General features: G+C 37.5%; 3 protein-coding genes across 9 annotated transcripts in view; 2 read left to right on the forward strand and 1 right to left on the reverse strand.

Moving 5' to 3' along the window:
- Positions 1–8,152: 8,152 nt before the first annotated feature.
- Positions 8,153–10,055, forward strand: pde5aa (phosphodiesterase 5A, cGMP-specific, a). The gene is made up of 4 exons (XM_079463336.1): positions 8,153–8,228; positions 8,362–8,462; positions 8,556–8,631; positions 9,529–10,055. The coding sequence occupies exons 1-4, from the start codon at positions 8,202–8,204 to the stop codon at positions 9,652–9,654; spliced, it is 330 nt and encodes a 109-aa protein (XP_079319462.1). The 5' UTR covers positions 8,153–8,201; the 3' UTR covers positions 9,655–10,055.
- Positions 10,056–11,039: 984 nt separating this feature from the next.
- On the reverse strand, positions 11,040–14,087 carry cxcl8a (chemokine (C-X-C motif) ligand 8a). Its single transcript, XM_079461557.1, has 4 exons — positions 12,202–14,087; positions 11,885–12,014; positions 11,648–11,734; positions 11,040–11,536 (listed from the first exon to the last, which is right to left on the reverse strand). Exons 1-4 carry the CDS (start codon positions 12,263–12,265, stop codon positions 11,524–11,526), a joined length of 294 nt encoding a protein of 97 aa, XP_079317683.1. The 5' UTR covers positions 12,266–14,087; the 3' UTR covers positions 11,040–11,523.
- A 6,052-nt stretch (positions 14,088–20,139) lies between these two features.
- The window catches only part of camk2d2 (calcium/calmodulin-dependent protein kinase (CaM kinase) II delta 2), a gene marked incomplete at its 3' end in the record, with an annotated part of 28,413 nt that continues 27,258 nt past the window's right edge, over positions 20,140–21,294 (forward strand). For 3 of the 7 annotated variants that reach the window (XM_079462836.1, XM_079462837.1, XM_079462842.1), the window contains exon 1: positions 20,140–20,496. In XM_079462836.1, the coding sequence (XP_079318962.1) occupies positions 20,435–20,496 (62 nt within the window). In that variant the 5' untranslated portion in view covers positions 20,140–20,434. The remainder of the gene's footprint in view (positions 20,497–21,294) is intronic. The other 4 variants (XM_079462839.1, XM_079462840.1, XM_079462841.1 and 1 more) reach the window with 4 other exon arrangements.

Below are 21,294 nucleotides of genomic sequence, written 5' to 3' on the forward strand. Positions count from 1 at the left end.
CGTTTGACTACCATAGTATTTTTCCTACTATGGTAGTCAATGCGGGCAAAATCTGTCTGGTTATAAGCATTCTTCCAAATATCTTTCTCTGTGTTCATCAGAATAAAGACATGTTTACAGATTTGGACTTGAATGTGAGTAGAGGAAGACCTGTGAATCCATTTGTGTGTGAACACTCGGAGCATTAAATCTCTGTCTAGTTTATAAAACGGTGGACATACGAATACATTTTATATAAAAATGTATACGCTGTGTATCAGTGAGGGCTTCCGACAATGAAAACTGTTTATTAAACAAACACAAGGCACTCCCTAAGAAATGTCCTTGAACCTAAATAAAACATGAATTCAGCAGCAAAAACACAATAGGAAACTTTTACAACTGTACACAATTATTAAACAATGCCCCCTACTGGTGAAGGGGTGTAAACAGTCAATTAAAATGAAGCGACATCAGATTATCAGTTATTTTACGGAAAAGCTTTAAAAACCAGTATAAAAAGATTTTAAAGGTACTTACTGAATTGTTAAATAACACATTGTTGAGAGTGATACACAAACAAATATAACTGAATATTGTTTGGCGTTGTATTAACCGACTGATAAACTATTATTATTATATAATTATAAGAATGATCGGCGTGATGACGACCTCTAGTGGTAGAGCTCATCTAGTGGGAAAAGCCGTGCGTTCATTAAAATCAGACAATTGAAGCAAGTGAGGTTATGTTAAACAATTTCACATAAGAAGTCTGTAAACTTTAAGTGTTGGCCAAAAGTCATTCCGATAAAGATTTAAAAGCCTTTAAAGCCTTTATTCCAATCAATGGTCTCAAAATGTAATTTCAGTGTGATTACGATCAAATCAAAGAAGACAGCCAAGGTTCGAGAGCAACCAGTAAAACATTCAATATTTTACCATTTTTTAACAATATAAATATGTATTTTACGTGATTCATGTAATGTACACATACGTCATCTACACACATACGTCATTATTTCTGGTTCTATTTCAGAAAAGCAACCGTTACATTTCAAGGTAAAAACACAATTACAATTACGTCGTAAGAGAAATAAATGTACATTTTAAGATGTTTTTAACTAAAATGAGACAACCTTGATGACATTGTGTAGACAAATGTGACCTCCAGAGGGCGCTACTCTTTAAAGGGACAGTTCACGTAAATTTAATGGAAGTTTCAAACATTCCTCCTAACTACAAATAAACAAGTAACTCAATTTAGCTACTCGATCAATCCCGACCTTTCAATGAGCGTTGATATCATTTCCAAGATGGCGACGACTAGTAAACTTTAAGATTGGTGGATTCCAAACTATTTTTTTGAACCCACAGGGGCCAGTGTGGGGAAAAGCCACAGCTTTAAGGGTCCTTAAGAAACATAAATACCCTCACAAAGGAAAGTGTACATGCAGTGGTGACATCAAACTAATTTAGCCATTTATGACCATGTGATTCATCCTAGATGTTGTATAGTTGCTTTTCAGTTTTCAAAGTGAGATACTTTTTGTTATTATCTGGAAATTAAAACTACTTTTACCCAGCAGCAACACTGTAAACTTTCACCTCATTTTCATATCAAGTTACATAAAACAATTTCAACTTACGTATCAAAATATTGTATTCCAGTTGAACATTAACAAATATTTAGGAAATAGGAAAAATGATCACATTTCACATCGAGATCTAGTGTGTATTTTTAAACCAAGAAGTAACTCAGTTTCTATCTTATACTGGAATTTTTTTGTGGTTGGAGATTTATAAAAATATATTTAACCTGTGGGCAAAAACACCATATTGATAAACGTAACTTTTACTTATATGGTGTATTCTGTATATTATGTGTGACGTCTTCTACATAGGGTCTAAGAAATCATATACTATTCAATATCTCGAAAGAAAATAACACATCTGACTTGAAAATCATACAGTAAGTACCTTGGATGAGTTTAATGCCATGCGTCTGGCTTTTATATTGCATGAAAGAGCCATTTTAAGAGGCCGCTAATATCAAACTGTCAAACCTTGAAGTGCTGTTTCAACATCAATATGAAACCGGATAGATTAGACTTATATCATGTGTCTTTTTATTACTTTTACCTTTGTGAAATAATGATTAGCTGTACCGGGGGTTTTCCCACATTGTGTTTTGTCTAGACATAATCTATCTGTTTAGATATAATCTTCAAATGGTTGTAAAATAATCAGGAAATATGAAAAGGCAAGGTTTCTGATCAAAATATTTCTCATACATGACCGCTTCTCCTTGTTGTTTCAGTCACTAATTTCCTGGAAATGCTGTTATCTCATTTATGTCATAATATATTGATCATGGAAAGCTGCATGCATATAATATATTTTACAAATAATAATAGCTTCTTCCACCATAATTCCAAATATAAATAAAACATCTGTGATTTGTAATGTGTAATTTGGTGTACTGATCTGTCTAATAAAATGCACTTTTACCTTCAATTCTATCCCCGCTTCCTGTAGTTCCATTCATTTATCACATTGTTTTCTTATCTCAGTTTAGGTCTTGTGAGGTCTATCTATTTATGCCCACTTGACATTTGCTAATAGATCTTTTGGCATGCGTAGGGGGTTAAAGACAAGAGTACAGAGTCGTTTTTACCTCTTGGGGACACTAATCCAGTTCTCTGAATGAAATACAAGTGCTGGTGTTATCATGGAGATTCATTTTATGTAACAGATTAGCCTCCGCCACCACAGCTCACTGAGATGGGATGCTAATGTTGCTGGTGACAGCAAAGCGTAATCCTCTAACCATGCCGTGAACACGGATCGCGCTTCTGTTTTTCGTGCTTTCCGTGTGATATCAGCATCTGCTCTGTCCCTTGGAGAGAAGACGGAAGAGACAAAGCATGCCATGCTGGTATACAGAGTCCCTTCCATTATTATCTGCCGAGGGACGTTATGGAGACACGTCGGCTAAGACACGTCGGATCTCAAGGATCCAAATCCAAGCTGTGGAAAAATGGGAAGAAAGCACGTAGGGAGAAAAGGGAAAGCGAGAAAGAAAAGCGTGTGATCATCAGTGCTTGATGGGTCTTCTCGCCGCTTCGGATCCCAGGAGCCAAAACACAAAGGTTGGGATTCAGGATGGTAATGGAGAGTGAAAGGGTGAAAGCGTGACTGGATGATTCTGCCAGGTCTTACTTCAGCAGATCCTTAAGGTGAGTAGTCATGTAATCTGATCTGAGAGAGTTGGGCAATTCCAGTGTTATGGAAGAGGATGTGACATCTACAGTTACATTTATTCATTTGGTAGACGCTTGACTTACAGGTAGTTTTTTACAGTGGCACATTACTGCAGAGCAATCAGGGGTAAGGTGTCTTGCTCAAGGGCACTTCAGCCATGACCTGCTGGCACTGAGATTCAAACCGGCAACCTTCTGATCACAAGTCACAAGTCCAACGCTCTAACCACCAGGTCAACAATGACAACATTTGATTTTAGATTTAGTATGCTGTAGAGGTATTGTTCATTGTTAGTTTGTGTTAGCTAACGATTAACTTCATTGTTAATATTAACACTTTTTTTAGATTACACATTTGATTTTCAGTGCAAGAGTTAGTGTGTGTTTGTGTGAGGGTAACAAAAGGTGAGGTGTATATGAGCCTATATGCGCTGGATCTTTATGAGCAAGTGTTGGCTGCGGGAAATTCCGCTTTATTCAGATTTTAACCCTGATTTGACATTGTAACATAATGTGTGTGAGAGAGAGAGAGAGAGAGAGAGAGAGAGAGAGAGAGACCGGCAGAATGGAGAGCAGAGAAGGTGCAGTGTGCTTGAGCAAATAGAGAAAACCAGCTGTTTCTCTCACACATAAAACCTGCCACTTAACCCATTGGGCTTCAACCGGTTTCACATATCATTATAATATAATTGAGCTATCCTTAAACGGACACAGTCGTTAGTATGAGATGCAATATGTTACAGGATTGAATAATTTGGTTCCAATTGTGCTTTTATAGGATCCAATATTTCAAAGTGTGGATGAGAAGGGAGAGGATAGACCCAAGAGCCTTCTGTGTGTGCCCGTCCTAAATCAGAAAAAGCAGGTGGGCTTTGGATTTCATTACCACTTGTTGTCTGGATGTTCAGCATTACATGAGTAAAACACCGCAACAATCATTTTCGGAAAAAAAAGATAATAAAAATGCAGCAAATTACATAAAGGCGACAAAAATGTAAATATAACATATGCCCTAATGTTAACTAAAGTCTTACATTGTTACACTACTAAAACATAAAAAATGTTTGAATGTAAAACTTTATCGCTCTTTTTGGTGTGTTGCAGGTTATGGGTGTGATCGTGTGTGAGGATAAAAGGAGCTCAGGACATGTTTAGACATGTTTTCTCCGAGCAAGATAAGAAAGTAAGTGTTAATTAAATCTGTCAGTCTTACCTTGATATCCGTTTAATGCCCTTCAGTAAAATTGAATGGTATTTAGTAACTCTCCGGGGTATAAGAAAGCTTCTCTACTTAGATTTATATAAACAGATACTGTATTATAGATGTACAAGCAACAGGCCATTTGAGTCATCTGACTTAAATAAATAGTTCACGAGAATGACCAATCATTTTGTCTCAAGGTGCTTTCATCAGTCAGCTGTATGAAAACTCTGAACAAGAGCGCAAACGTAACCAGGTATCACCTACAATTCGTATTTACATTTATTTGCAAATAACAAATGGTACATTAGCAATTAAAATGTTTAGTTGAGAAATGTTTAGGTAACAGTAAGGTTAAAATATATACCATAATATTTTTTATATATCCTTACACAGTATTCTTGATCTTATATTCACTGTATTATATATTTGATTGACAGGTTCTGCTGGAGTTGGCCCGGTTTGTTGTCTTGCAGGGGTTTAATTCAGAGGTATTCCATTTAGAACTTAAAGAAAACAGTGGCTCGGTCTAATTCCTTACATATTAAAAACAAAGGAAGGTGTATAATTTAGTGAATCATGTTTAATGAATGCTGCATTTGTAATCTTTTTGGGACTTTGAAACAAATAGCCTATAGGCTACACATATGCCAAGCATGTACAAAACTACAAAAATGACCAACATGAAGAAAATACTGTAAGTTCATGTGATATGTTAAATTGTCAGCTCTGTCGCATTTGCCAGTGTCCTGATATAGCCATATGTCCACTTGAAAACATTTTTAGTTTTTCTTCCTTTTTTGTAAATGGGGAAAACATTTCATCATATGATCAAAAAGTACCTCTCATGTGGAATTTTCTTTCTTTGTTTTGTGTGCGTGCGTGTGTGTGTAATGCGTTGTTTTCCAAGGCCCAGATTTCGGAGGCCCCTCAGACAACAACTTTTATCTGTGCACCTATAATAGGCAAGCCGGGAAATTTCGTCATAGGTAAATATCCACAGTTTACACATGTAAAAAGGATCAGATCTTGCTTTACCACTAATGTTAATATTGACATTGCAGTTTATACATTTCTATTTACATGGATTTTGTGTAAGTTTGACAGTGGTACTGGTATGACAATAGATCCAGTAGAATATACAGACAGCTTTTGTTCTCTAAAATCCTTTTTATAGTGTGTGTCAGTTAGTCAATAAAAGAAACGCAGTGCTTCCTGGGACTGATGTTTTTTTGCCGAGCTGATGAGCACCTCCTGGAAGACTTTGCAGTGTACTGCGCTTTAGGACGCAGCAGATGGCAGATAAAGCCAGAGCCAAACTGGATGTGACTAAAGAGGTTAGAAATTGTCAGGAATTTCAGGATAGAACCCATCTGCAGACAGAAGGAATCATGACAGGAAATGCTGTCACTTTCTCTAGTAACCGTAAATCCCTACATTACATGTCATGAAGAAATCATTCATTACACTCCTTACTATGGAATTTCCATGCTGATGGAATATTATACAAAAGAAAAGGACATTGGCATTAGCTGTATAACTTTGTTTTTGTATTTGTGTGTGTGTTGGGGTGGTGGATCTTCGCACCTGAAGGTCTTATCTTATCAGATCTCGGCTTCACAAGAGAAGGTTCAAGCCCTGGACGTGAGCACAGTCAATCTATAGAAAACAACCAAATTCTTCGCTATATTAGGCCACATTTTACGTTTATTTTGCTTGTATAACAAACTAAAATTATGTTCCTATTTTACTCACATACATTTTAGTCTATTTAAAGTTGTTTTTTTAGTCTACTGCAATAATAAAAGATGCACATTATATGTTTCACAATACACCCAATTACACTTACAGCGTGAGAAAACAAACTGCTTTTACTTCTTCTGGCTTCGTAATGCAGAATCTGCACCTGTAAAAACCAGTCTAAACTTGAGAACTGTGCTTTCCACAAGAGTGATTAACATTAGGACTGACACTTAGGATTATACATTTCATTTATAATATGATAATGAAGAAATTTAAACCTATAAAGATGGAAAAAAAGATTTCATAAACTAGTAAATTGTTGGTTTTATCCTTTAATAATGCAAAAATGAATTATAATTATGTATAACACAATTATATCTAAAGAAATTACAACATCCTTTACTAAGAATTATTCTTGTGTGTGTGGTTTAAGTCTATTTAAAACCAGGATATTAATTTAATCCGTCCGAAAAATTGAATTATTTTATCTGTGATTTTTATCTCTTTCCTAACCTTCAGGAGGCCATTATCCCATCAGGAAATGCTCTCTGTCTACTGGATTTTGGCTACAGTGATTTTGACAGGTCACAGACAGCCATGACTCAGGCTTTTGTGCACGTTCTTGGATCTCAACCTACTCCAGGAATGCAGCATTGACTTCAACGTTTCCGATTTCACTCTGCTAACTTAAATGGATATTTTACAAAATAAATGTACGTCTCATCTACAGTACTTGTCCTTCTGTTGTTCCAATCCCCTATGAATTTCAAGGCAGGAATATTGACTTTTTCATTACTTACAATGAAATTGAATCTTTTCTTTTAGTCCTTAATGGACAAAGGATATTTATTCTGGTTTTGAATGACATGGGTGTGTAAATTATTATAGAATTTGACATCTTTCTTATATTTTAAAGTAAACTACCCCTTACATATTAAAGGAAGCAGTTGCACTTTATTTTACAGTATGTGTACCTATAGTGTACTTACCTAGGAAAGTACTGGGTGTCATGATCGGGGTGGTGAGACAAGGACAGAGGACCCAGGCACAGACAGTGGGTACTAAGGGGTCTCTCCTTGTCTCACTTCCAAGCCGGTGCAGCCGGGCATTCCAGGCCGGTGCAGCCGGCCATTCCTGTCCGTGTCTGCTGGCCATTCCTGTCCGTATCCAATTCGTTTTGCCGGCAATCCAGTCCGTGTCCTGCCGACAATCCAGTCCGTGTCCTTGTGTTCCCCAGTTTTGCCCTTGTTCTGACTTCCCCCTGTATTCTTGTGTTCTGTTTTGAATTTATCATATTGGCCTGTTTTTGTTTGGTCACAGTCTGTCTTGCCTTGTTTGTGCCATGAGGAGCGTCAGGTTAAGGAGGGGCTTCTGCCGTGATTCTGCCGCATCATGTCATGTTTTTCTTGGTTTGGTGGCAGGATCATGACAGAACCTCATGTTTTGTGTGGAGAGAGGCATTTATGGCCTTTCATACACTCTCTCTGGTCTCATCTCTGTTCCCGCCCTCTCGTCTCCTCGCTATTGATTTCATGCCCAACACCTGTTCCCCTCTTGATTTGATGAGGTTCAGTCATGATCCTGCCACTAAACCAAGAGAAACATGACATGATGCGGCAGAATCATGACACTGGGTAGTATAAGGTAACTACATGGTATAAGATTAGGTTTAGGGGTAGGTTCAGGGTAAGTATACCTAGTTATTAAAATTAAGAACACAGTATGGGAAACAGGGCTGTAAAGTGTATCTATGCAGTGTAACACAAATGAAATTTATTCAGTGTAACACAATGACTATGCTGATAAACATTGTTTAAGGTTTGTTGATGGCATGATAACGCTGTGGTTGCATCACCCCGTACATAAATGTTTGCCAAATACATAGGTATTCATTATGCTGTTCGTGTCACATTTCTAAATATGCCTGTTCTCTTACCTTCTGTTTCACACTGTTTTATAGGAGTAACCAGCCTCTTGCTCAGCTGTATGGCCATTCATCCCTGGAGCATCATTTTGACATGTGCCTTCTCATTCTCAACAAACCTGTACGATCCATCCATCCATTTATTCATACGTCTGTTCAGAATTAACTCACTCATTCTATTTAATACAGTTTATTTATTCATTTCTTGATTTTCCAATTAAAAAATCATTTTTTTCCACCGTTGTCTCTCTCAGGGCAGTCAGATTCTCAGCTCGCTCTCTAAGAAAGATTGCAAGGCTTGTGTGCAGATGATTGAGAAGAACATCCTGGCAACAGACCTTACTGTTTATATAGAGTGAGCCATAATCTCTATTCAAGTCATCCACATATGTAATACTATAAAACATAACAGTATTCATTTTATATGCATGTTTTTGTGCTTCTTCAGAAAGAGAACTATGTTCTTTGAACACGCTCAAAACAACAGCTGTCTGTGGTATGAAGACCGCAAGAGAACATTTAAGGTACGAAAGTATAAACATTTAGAAATATGCAGACTAACAAATACACTTTTACAGTTTATACAACGGTACAAATTCTGTCTTCAGTATAGAGCATGAACAGGAAACACTTACCACTGACACCTTCTGTTCCCATATTAACGGATGTTTATCATTTAAATAGGTCAATGCTAATGACGGGAAGCGACATATGTGCAATAACCAAACCATGGCCTAGTAACCATAATTTGCTTTGCTTTGAGAAACTAGACGACAGAATGTCCCACTTAATCTCAAATGCAAATGTTTCTGATACAAAAAACTACGATGAACACAATTCTTGACTTACAATCGGTTGCGCTTTAAATTCGCACTTCTATCCGTCTCCTTGTGCAAAGAACTCGGTTGCTACAAGTTTAGCAATCGATTGAGGTACAGAGATAAATACATTTGTTTGTGTGTGTGCATAACCGTTGTTCTTTTATGTGTGTGCTTGGCTGCACTTGTGGTTGAGGTACATGTTTTAAGTTTGCAAACACATGTACGTACAGTACACTTTGAGAATGTATGAACGCTCACACGTTTGTGAATGGTTTACCAGTATGAATGAGGATATTATCATAATATTTAATAGACATAATCTTACAAACAGAGGCTGAATCATTTTGTTTCTCTCAGAATGTGATGGATCGAGAAAACTCTACACGCTAACCTCACACGCAGGTCGATTATATAGATTTGCTCACCGCTTTACAAAGTAAGAGCCTCTCCGCCCACATCCTGTTAGACATGTGTGTCAGTATGTGTGCTGTGTGTCTTTACTACGCTTTTGCTGCAATGCTGTGTCTCTCTGTACACAGCAAATCCTTGTTATTTCACTTGTAAACATTGTATTCTTTTTCGCCTCTTTGTTTTTCTCAGGCCCTGGCCAGCATATTCCAGTCCTGTTCCCCTTTGATAGAAGGTTGCAGAAGGAATAGAAACAACTTGCAACAGCTTGTAGAAAGTGGAGAAGAGGAAGAAAGAAAGAAAAGTTACAAAAAATGAATGATATGAGGAACGAGAAATAGCATGTTGAGGCGTGGAGCACTCAAAGAGTGAAACAAATCATGTTTTATATTCAGATTTTTCCCACATAGCGTATGATGAAATTCACTGTGGTTAAAAAAGAAATGTCATCGGTGTGGGCATAATATAACTACGACAAAAGACTCGATAGCCGAGTCGGACCTCTTGTACATACTGTATCTACAGTAAACGGGAAAAAATGGTAAAATGTAAATGTATCAGCTGTAGTCCCACCTGAAGTTAAAATAGCCACACAGCTTTTTTTCAATAGTAGCACTGCTAAGGAAGCATCATTCCAAATACAGTTTGTAGATTTTTGGTTTAATTAAGCTAAATCTTGAACAATAGATTGTGGTCTTTTGCCATTTTTTCTAGTAGGTACAAGCCGTACATTCACAACTGGACAACTACAGAAAGTGTTTCCAGTATGGCTGGTGAACGCATTGGCTGTCAGTCAACAGTCTAAACAAGACAAAAATGAAGCAGAATATTTAAAATGTGACTGAGAAGAATAAAAAAAGCGATGGAATTTGATGTGTCTTTTATTTTACATCACAATGATGTAGTTCCCAACAGATTTTATGTGGAAAATATTACATTCACAAGACTAGATTCTGCAAGCTTTGATCACATCAAAATGTTGGGTTTCTCTTGACTAATGCAATGTAATTTGATTTATATCATCATGTACATTCTTTAAAATGAACGTTTATTAGTGTGATGTAGTCAGATTAGATATATTATGTGATTTGATCAATCAAAATAAAAAAAGAGATTTAATGTAGATTTAAAATCTGTCTGTTTCTAAAACTAGCATACACAACTGGAGACCCTCATGTTGATATTATACATTTCCATTTCTCTAAAATCCCCGAAGTTTAATGTGATCAATAGCATATTATGGGGGAGTGACTCAGGGTGCAACAGAATGGTGTTTTTCATTGATGTGGTCACTAGTCCTCACGTGATCTGTGGCAAGTGCAGTCTTGTTTAGAAGCAACTTTGCCAGATGTATGATTGTAATCTCGTGTGCTACATACCACGCTGCAGGGCAATGCTCTGTGAGACTCAAAGGCAGAGTCGGTTGCCCAAACCAAGATTAAACCTACTTTTTGGTTCAAAGAAGTGTTTACAGTACTTTATAACCAGGCAAGTTTAACTCTGGTCTAATTTATAGGAGCACTTCTAATAAGACCGTTAAGAAAATGTAAAGCCATGGTCTACCGTTGAGCTACATGAGCTTAAATACTTTTCAAGTGTCTGAAGGAACTAAGTATATTTTCACACCTCATCACACTCATGTGCATCTTATCTGATACCCCAACAACAATTTTACACATCTTGAAACAAACAAATAGACAAATTATGATTCTTGACATCATTTATTGCAAAATCTATGAAACATAATCAAGTGTAGAAACATAATCTGTTGTAAATACATCATTGTGTCTGTCTGGTTAACTCATGAATGAGTAGTTAACAATGAAATCCTACATTAACTCAGATTAACCATTTGATCACATACAGTATGTGAATGGGAGAAAGCTTAATATCACAGTGAAATGGCATACTGTACATCCAAACACACTTCGGCTAAAATAGAAAATTTATAAAATGACTGGCATTACAAAAATAAATAACCTTAATTTTTTCAGTAAATAAATACAAAATGTCCATAAATACAATATAAATACACATGCACACAGACACACACACACACACAAACACACACACAAACGGCTACAATGTTGCCATCAGTGAAAATTTTAACTTTGTTGAAGTGAAGAGATTCATCCACTCCTGGTGCTTAATATCTCTTTTAAATAACAACGTTGGTAGTCGAGATGTTCATAGTATTTTGCTGTAAACAGAGACAAAAAGAGATTGATATCATGCTGTGATGACATAGATAAAACATAAAACATTGTTTTAATATCCCAAACCAATGTGATGAGGGCTTGTTGACACTTACTTGGCAATGATCTTCTCAATGACTTTCTTTACCCAGGGAGCAGATGGGTCCAGACAGATCTCCTGCCCAGTTCTCTTAAGAGTGGCACTGTGGAATGAAAAAGAAACAAATAAGCAAAAAACATTCAATTTCTTCATTCCGATATAAATCGCTAAGCTGATTATAATATTTTTATATTTAAGCATCATTGTTCAACATTTTTTATAAACTTTGCTCTGACAAAGAGTGAACGCTCACATGATCTCTGAGTCTTTGCAGTGAGAGCTGGGGGCAAAGAGTTCCACACTCTCTATGAGTTTGCCAATACGCCGACTCTCTGTTTCAATGCAGCGACAGCGATCGACTCCCAGGCCTTTAAGGCTCATTCCTGAAAGAAAAAATACAACTCTTAATATAAGGCAATTTCTTTATTATACACTTATATTTTGCTTCTTAAAACCATCATCTTAATGCACATTTAAATTATGAAAATTGTGTTACTAACAAATACATTTATCATATATCACCAACTGTATACATGCTAAAATAATTCAATCTTTCAGCAATGCGCTTACCTTCACAAATAACCTGAAATGCCAGGAACACAATGATGGAGACGGCGAAGATTTTGCAGTTCATTTTCTAGAGTAAAAGTATCACAAATAAAATAAAATCTAAAACAAAGTACTAGATAATATAAATGCAGAATGTTTTCAAATTCTGTTTTGTGTTGATTTGTGTTGTGTTGAAAGTGATGTGCACATTCGGAAGCTTGCACTCTTTTATAGCCCAGTCCTGGATATGAGTCAGAGGGGGTTGCACAATAAACCGGTCTGGGAAAGTTTACGCTGATGTCATAAACTTGTTGAGGTAGTGAACCTGACTATGTCACTTTTTCATGTGATCAGAAAGAAAAGTGACAGAAGGATGGAGCTTTTGAGGTTTTCAACATTGACGTCTATGTATTGCAACACGCACAAAATTCTTTTTAAACATATTAAAATTGCATTCCAAGATCACTTAACCGCAGCTGGCCAAAACATGTTTTGTAGTTGTTGCATAAATCTCAGTTGTATTTATGATTGCAGTGCCATTAAATAGTTCATCCCAAAATTAACATCGCTCTCTCTTCTGTGCACAGAAGAAGATATTTTGAGAAATGTCTCCGTGGTTTTGTGTCAATACAATTTCAATGGGGTCCGATGTTAAACTTTAAAATATCTTCTTTTATGATGTGCAGAAGTCATAATGACTTGAGGGTGAATACACTATACCACTTTAAGATTTTAGGAGTATTCCAAAATGCCACAACATAGCAAAACCCCTGTATATAAAAACTCCAAAGATTAAAAAATACAGAAGAAATGTGTATTGTTTTGAGTTGGCAAAGCAACAAAGCCACAATATCATCTTCCCAGGCAATGTTACTGTGTTCATGTAGCCTTTCTAAACACGAAATTGAAACATTTAGAAAATTGTCAAAGAACTTATTTTGGCCAAGAACCAAGAGTTCATTTTTTAGAGGTGGTAAGTAATAACGTTGTTGCAAATGGTTGTTCAGATACACTTTGGTTTGGTTTTTGGTTTTGATTAGATTTAGCATCACTTACATTTACATTTAGTCATTTGTGTATGTCTATGTAGTTACGTAAGCGGTACATTGTGCTGAGATGTTTGTTTTTGTATGGGCAACACTATAGTCATAGTGGTTGGTAAATGATTTAGTTCTGGAAAGTCAAAGGGTTATAACGGCTTTAGACGCTGCTCACAGAATATGTTTTTTATATTTACATTTAATAATTTAGTTGCTTTTTTTCTAAAGCAATACATTACATCCATTGTTTATTATATATCTGTTAAACCAATTGTTTAAACTTTTTCTAACTTAACCAGTTCTGAACTGCATTAAGTATTTGGCAGTTGTATCAGTTACAAAAGGTATAAAAAAATCTGACAAATTTGAAAATAATGCCAAACCACAAATATCCCTCTCTTGAGAAAGTTCGTCCAGTATTGCAAAATGTTTGGAAGGAAATGAAACAGTGTTAGACAGACTCTTCGTTCTATACTTTTTATAAAACAATGCAAAAGAAATCCTATTCCAATAAGGCTTCTGGCAATGCTATCTATTTATCTTTCTGTCTGTCTGTCTGTCTGTCTGTCTGTCTGTCTGTCTGTCTGTCTGTCTGTCTGTCTATCTATCTATCTATCTATCAAGCAAAACAATTTCTAATTTCTAAAATGCTTGTTTGTGGTCTCTATCTCTGTCTTTTCTCTCTCTCTCCCACCTTCTCTTTTGCTTAAAATCAGGAAGTATTTCCCATAAATTACAGTAAGGATCTTACTGTAAAAGGAATAATGATCACTCACCTAAAACTATAGCAGGAAATACTATCAGTTAATTGTGGGAATGACTTCCAACGAATGTGCACACACGCACACACACACCCACACACACTATGAATCTGCTTTAATCTGTTTATCTGATAATCTGTTTAGCTGTTAATCTTTCTGTCTGAACTTCAGAAGAAGAGAGCAAGCTGTGTGTATTTACTGCTGTTTGCTATGACATCTGTGCAGTTCTTTGTTAGAAATGCAGTTTACATAATGTGACGCTTGTGCAATACAACACAATTTCCCATCCACTGCGAAGTTTAGATGCATTCAAAGTCTTCCACAGAAGTGAGCACATACTTACAAACAAATGTGTAGTATAATGCAATGTAGGTCGCTTCGAATTATTGTAAAGCTTCTGCCAAATGCGTAACTGTAAATGGCTAAAGTTTTGATGACAATTATTGAAAAGTGTAGGTTACTCTTAGTGTATGTTGGAGTTTGACTGCAAGAGACTGGACATGATTCACATTTATGCTTTTACAGTTTGTTCTGTAATTTATTGACAGACCATGTCATTGCGATACAAAAAGGAAAAGACAGCACTGCATAGCACAAAGAAAAAAAACGAAAAAAACAAAAATAGAAATGTGAAGGACAATATCCTTAGGGAAAACTGTATCCATGGCAGCTAGAAGGGTCATCTTTGTATGTGGCTGGTGTATGTATGTGACATACCCCTCAATGGGGTTAAGGAATGGTAGGGTGAGAGGAACTCCATCAGCATCCTGTTGTGGCAAACCATTGCCTGATGATGTTGGAGTGATGGAAACTGACATTGTCCCAAACTATCACATACTTTGGCAGGTCATCTCCAATCTGACCCCTCTCTTGTTCAGGGATGAGATCCCTGTAGAGAGTGTCAAAAAAGGGGACAAGACGCTCTGTATTGAAAGGCCCATGATGGGAATATGCATTAGCACACCATTCTCAGAGATAGCAGCACCCATGGTTATGTTCCCCCCCGTTGGCCTGGCACATCCACTGTAGCTTTGTGGCCGATGATATTTCGACCACACCTTCTGCGTTTCGTTAGGTTGAACCCAGCCTCATCCATGTAGATGAAGCTTTGTGGTGGTTCACTTTCTTCCAGTTCCATTATATTGAATTATATACATTTTCATTTTGGCCAAGATACAATGACATCACATGTGTACAGCACATATTGCATCTTCTTTTCAATAGCTATAGCAAATGTGTAAAGGTCACACTTACTGTACTGTATATCACTATACGAGGTTGTACTTGTTACAGGAAGGTATAGTTGCTGCATGCTCATACATGTTTTACCAGTGTGTACTGGTATTTTTACCATCCAACATGATGTGAAAACAGTCTGCTGTCTATGATTTATGTGTGTGATGTTTCTTCTAAGAGCGTTGGCTTTGAATTTAATCTGAAAAATTATGAAAAGTGTTTGAGACTTTGGGTCTGTCTACTTATCAAAGTGTCACAAACAAAGGGGTTTGTTTGTGTGTTTTAATGACCTGGTAATTCATGTTTAGGTTTGTGGTTTTTATGACCTGTTGCTGTGTCCCCACTGACAATGCCTATCCCCACTCCTGGCAAAAGGTCCAGCCTGCCAGCCGGGCTGCCTGTCTCCCAAGACAGTGTGAAACCTGTATGCAGGGGTTCAGAGGGATTTGGTTCCAGGTATAAGACTTTTATCTGCCAAATGATGAGAGTGTTTGAGACTTTGGTCTGCATGTGGCATAAACTACCTTTCCATTAAAGGACATGCCCTTCCTGGTCCGAATGTGTGTTTGTAAGAATAAACAAGGCAATGCTGTGACAAAGGTTTAGTATTCAAGGGTTAAGTTAAAGATTCCTTTAACTGCCAGGCATGTTGTGCAAGTATATTACTGATCCACATCCTTAAAGTGGTTGTCCTGCATCATCAATAAACAAACTACAGTTAGTTCAGAACGCAGCTGCCCGAGTTCTAACCAGGTCCAGAAAATACGATCACATAACCCCAATTTTATCAACCCTTCAACTAAATCCACCAAAGGGGGCCGAGCTTTCTCATACGTAGCACCTAAACTCTGGAATAGCCTTCCTGATATTATTCGAGGATCAGACACACTCGCCAAATTTAAATCTAGATTAAAGACACATCTTTTCAGCCAAGCATTCACTTAATGCAAAATATGCTAAATAAACCACCAGGAGATGCTGACATTAGATATTATTTACTAGAATAATTTGATTTATTATATAAAACACCATGTAGTATGTTTTACCCTTTCTTGGGTTTTTCGTTTTTTCCCCTGTAAAGCTGCTTTGGAACAATGCAAATTGTGAAAGGCGCTATATAAATAAAATTGAATTGAATTGAATTGAATTAACAACGGTCATTGCTTCGCTTTTGATAAAAGACATTCCAAATGTGTTTGCACCTCTAAACACTCATATTAACTAAACTTTAAGAGTTAAGTCAAGGACTCGAACAGTTACGGGGTTACGTCCTGTCTGACTTTTTTCTGCCTGGGAGGATGCCGGTGTGCCTACCAACCATGGGGTGGAAGAAATTCTAGCAACTTAAGGCTAAAATACACTACAAGACTTTTGCTCAGGTTTTGCCCAGATTTTCAGATTGGACTTGTTGCAGAAAGTTGTCTGCAAATTTTCTTTGTTACTGTGTTTCGATCTGAAACTTTCAAAAAGTGCAAGTGTATGAAAAAGATATGTTCAGTTCTTTAAATGTATTCCAGCCATTTGGCAGATAAAGGATCTTCATGGCTGATTCTTTTGATCCTCACTTTAAAAAGCTAACAAGTTTATATCTAGTTTGGGGTTAAACGTTTAAACCTGAAATTAGGAAAACCTTGTGAATATCTTCATCTCCATTTTGTTTACTTTTACACTGTTTTATTTAATAAATGTTTAGTTTGAGATTATATTTCAAGATCCAAATAGTGATATCCCAAAGTTTAGTTCTAACTCTTGGTTAAAACACAATTGTTTAGCATTCTCGAATACAATGATCACCAGGTTCCATATTTGTACGGGAAGTGAAAATGTTAATTGCTTATGCGTAAAAAGAAGAAAATTGCTGTTCTTCTGTGTGTATTTGCATACTGCGACATACTTAATCATACTCGCTTTTGTTTGAAGAAATGTTCCAGGAAGTATAGAGATAAATCTGAAAACATTAATCTCTGTGAATTTTAAAAGAGACAATGAAGACTAGTTGATTGTAAGTGTCTGAAAAACAGGTTGCAGATGGTTGTCACAAAACAGTTAAAGGACAGTTCATGTTAAAAAATCAAAAGTCTGTCATAATTTATTCACTTTCTTGTCTTAAACCTGCATGACTTTCTTTCTTCTCTAGATATTTCGAAAAATGTTGGTAACAGAAAATGGTTGGTCCTATTGATTGTCGATGGGGTGTCAGGTCTCGGGTCTAGCGCCTGTGGGTTTTTTTTTCCACTTATGTCTTGATGCTTTTTTCTGCCATTCACGCACCTTGTTACCTTGTTTGCTCCATTATTAGTTTACACTCTTCACCTGGGGTTTTCTGATTTTCCAGCACTTTCTCCAGCTGATCCTTGTTTTCTCTCAGCTCACTTTCCTTTATATTCCTTATGTTTCCTCTTGTCTGGGTCAATCCGTTTGGTTTAATCACCTGAAGGTTGTCCTATCCAGTCTTGCCTTGTGAGTACATGTCTCTTGACATCGTTTTGTCCAGGCTCCAGAGCTGTTTATCTACACCAGATATCTATCTCTGCCTTGCTCCCTGTTAAATCTGGAGTTCCGGACTGCCATTATCTCTGCTCAAGAGACCTCATTGCTACCTTCTGATGCCTGTGGGATCTGCTGGTTTGCCACACAGAATCAAACCAGTGGATTTGTCCGTGGCCCTCGCTTGGTGGATTTGCTTTGCCTTGCTTTCAGCAGGTGGATTTTTTGTCTTTGCAACAGCTTCTGAAATTAGAAAAAAAAGTTTGCTCGCCTACAGGACTCACTGGATCTGCACCGGCATACTTTCACACCCTCATAGATCAAGAACCCTGATTTCAGCAAACTTGTATTGACTTATCCAAAGGTTAGTAAATCGCGTTCACTCTAATTCTTCACCTTCCTGGTGGAACTCTTCCTAACTGGTCCGGTAAACCACATCTCTCACAACATTCAAAAGATAAAATTTCTGTGAATACTTGACAGACAAATAAAAAGATAAACTAACCCTTTCTCTCAACAGTTATTGTTTTGGGTTTTGTTGAAACTAGTAACTTGGTATAAGGACCTATTGTATTATTGCTCCTGTATGACATATCGCTTATTGCTCCCTGAACTCTGTAAGTGGCTTTGGATAAAAGCGTCTGCTAAATGACTAAATTTAAGTGTTGTAAGCTGTGAGCTATTGAGAGAGCGAGAAATGCGCCAACACCATTGACTTCATTGGAACAGTTTTTTCTACCAATGGCAGTTCATGGGGGTTCTCAGTGGTTCCCGGAAATTACTAATACCACACGGAATGCAGCAAAACAGACCAATTGTGATGAACTTTTAACCCATTCAAATCCTTAAGTCATTTAATGAATACAAAATGAAAGAAATAATCAATTTAAAGAGAAAACAACTTCCTGGAACTATCATGAATCACGTGACACGCAAATATTTTGAACTTCCTTTGTTGCGACTCTCTTTCCTGGAGGTTGCTAACAAAATGGAGGCAGGTTTGAATGCTGGTTTACAGTCTGATGTGGAGACGAGGGATAACAATGCCTGGCCATTTGACGTCCTACTCAGAGCCATTGAGAAAGATGTCAACTCCTTTGACTCCAATGGAACAGTTTTTTTCACTGCAATGGCTGTTCATGGAGGCTCTCAATAGTTTCCGGAAGTTGACAGACTCATACTTATTTTCGCCTACTATATAGTATGGTATAGGATATAGTATCCCTCTCTCAACAGCTGGTCCTACCCCTTTTTTGTTGCATGCCGTGGGGTGAAGAGTTGTGGTTGAGAGGGAGAACGGAGCTTAGTGTTTTTGATTAGAGATTACAAGTGCCAATAAATAAAACATAATAATGGTGGTGTGCAACACTGTGTAAAACACTTAGAATTTCCCCTGTTGATTTCATGGTGACTTTAAAAATGGCAGCAGGTTAAATAAATGATGATATTTTAATTTGGAAGGTAAGAGCCAGTACTCATTCTTAAGAACTGGAAATGTTGATACTGAATCCACACTGTAAGACGACAGAATAGTCTTTTAAATGATGGCCTTCACAGCGGTGCACTCGTGTGGTGAAAATACAGAACTGCAAAGAAATTTGTGCTCAGCACGTGGCCAGCTGTAAAATGTGCGTCATTACGTTTTAGCACTCTGGCTGCACATGCGCCGTGAAGTTATTGATTTGTCAGTATATATTTATTAGGATGTATTAGGATCATACAGTACATTTTATTAGGATGTTTCAGTTATGATTTATTAACCAGTTGTTGTTTTGAAATATTGTTCAAATTTACATATTTTCATTTTTTACAATGTATATGCAACACACATATAACCTATTGATATTAGTTTAACGCGACTTTTGCACGTGGGCCTATTGCTGTAGGCTATATTACATTTGTATCAGTGATAGGATTTGTCTGCTGTGTCTATTTTTGTGTATTATATATATATATATATATATATAATACACAATGTGCATAAATAGGTTACTTTGCGAAAAAATCTCATTCATTCATTCATATTGGGTTACTTTTTCACATTGTAGTTTTTCAGTTATTTAGCCATTTTGGTCTCTATAATCAATATACCCAAACAAAGTAATGCCGATTGAAAGTTTAAAATGCAGATCGAACAATACAGCATGCAATATTAAAATACAGCAAATTAAAGGAAAACTAAAGGAAATAATTAAATATAATTATAGGCCTATTGAAAAGGTTTTAAAATGTAAAAATATGCAATTTAAAAAAAACAACTAGGCCTACTACTTCTAAGGACACATATTCGACAATTCTATTAGTATGACGTCACGTTTAATAATTGATTATTAGGCCTATACGTTTGACCTCAATGATAAGTACAAATATTAAAACTCTACATGTTATCTCCGAGAAGGCGGGGCATTGCTTTGTGAGGAGGGAGAAGGGGGCGAGGTGATGTGAACACGTCCAAAAGAGAGATGGCAACGTCAACGCGCATATGATAAGCCCATGGAACCATCGGATGTGAACGCGCTTCTTCCTTCCGTTGCCGATCGACCCCCACGTAACCGTATCTAAACAACTGCCATCGATCGGCGCATCTCAACCCCAAGAGACAGACACCTAAAGCGGACCCTAAGACAATTTGCTCAAGTGCTCTCCTTTCGGTGTTAAGGAGGGACGAGAGGAGACCGTCTGCGCTTCTCCGCATCATCCTCTTCCTCGCTTTGCCGATTCCCCATCACAATGGCTCTGACCATTTGCACCAGATTTACGGACGAATATCAGCTTTATGAGGAGCTCGGAAAGTGAGTGCGCGTGAATGATTGTGTGCATGTGCATTTGTTGTATAATTTGCACGTCTGGCAACAGAACCGTTGCATGCGAAATGTTATTGTTTATCAACCAAGGTCTTGGCATCTTGCTGAACGCACGATGAAATGACGCGTCTTGTATTTGACAGCTTAGCTGTTATCAAAGCCAACGCTTTGCCATGAGCGTTTGTTGGCATAGACTGGTCACTCAAAAACTACACGAGTGTCCATGCAGACATGATTTCGGGCGCGTTTGGACCCGGTGATGCCCAGAAATGTTGCCCGGGTAGGCACCGGACATTCAGACCAGCGCATCAGATATCCGAGCAGCTGGAATAATGTTAATTTTGAGGAGAGTCGAGGGTAATTTGACATATCTTTAGGGCGGCGGGGGTGGCTCTCGGTATTTTTCCCCTGGAGACAGAAATACTCATGGCAATGCGACAGCGCGGACACACACATTCCCGTGCCGTTAATTATCGCGTTGGGGATTCCTTGCGTTGCGTCTGACAAAGGGTCGGGAGGGTGGATGGGCTGTAGGGTGAGGGGAGGGGGCTGTAGGGTGCGCAGCAGGGGCCACATTGGTGGTTCCGATCTGGGGTTCTGGAGATGCCCTGGGCGTTTCAGCGTTTGGATGTGCTGATGCGTTCTGATCGCCCCCGAAACGACCCGAATTGAGAGGGTTTTTTAAACCAAATGTGAGCTTGCTTTGAAATACTCCTCGTCGCTGCATGGTTCAATCGCTGGAATAACGTTTCGTGCAAAATATGATGTTGCCGAAACCTTCTGCGC

This window comes from Barbatula barbatula (assembly GCF_947034865.1).
Source record: "Barbatula barbatula genome assembly, chromosome: 8".
Taxonomy (NCBI): Eukaryota; Metazoa; Chordata; class Actinopteri; order Cypriniformes; family Nemacheilidae; genus Barbatula; species Barbatula barbatula.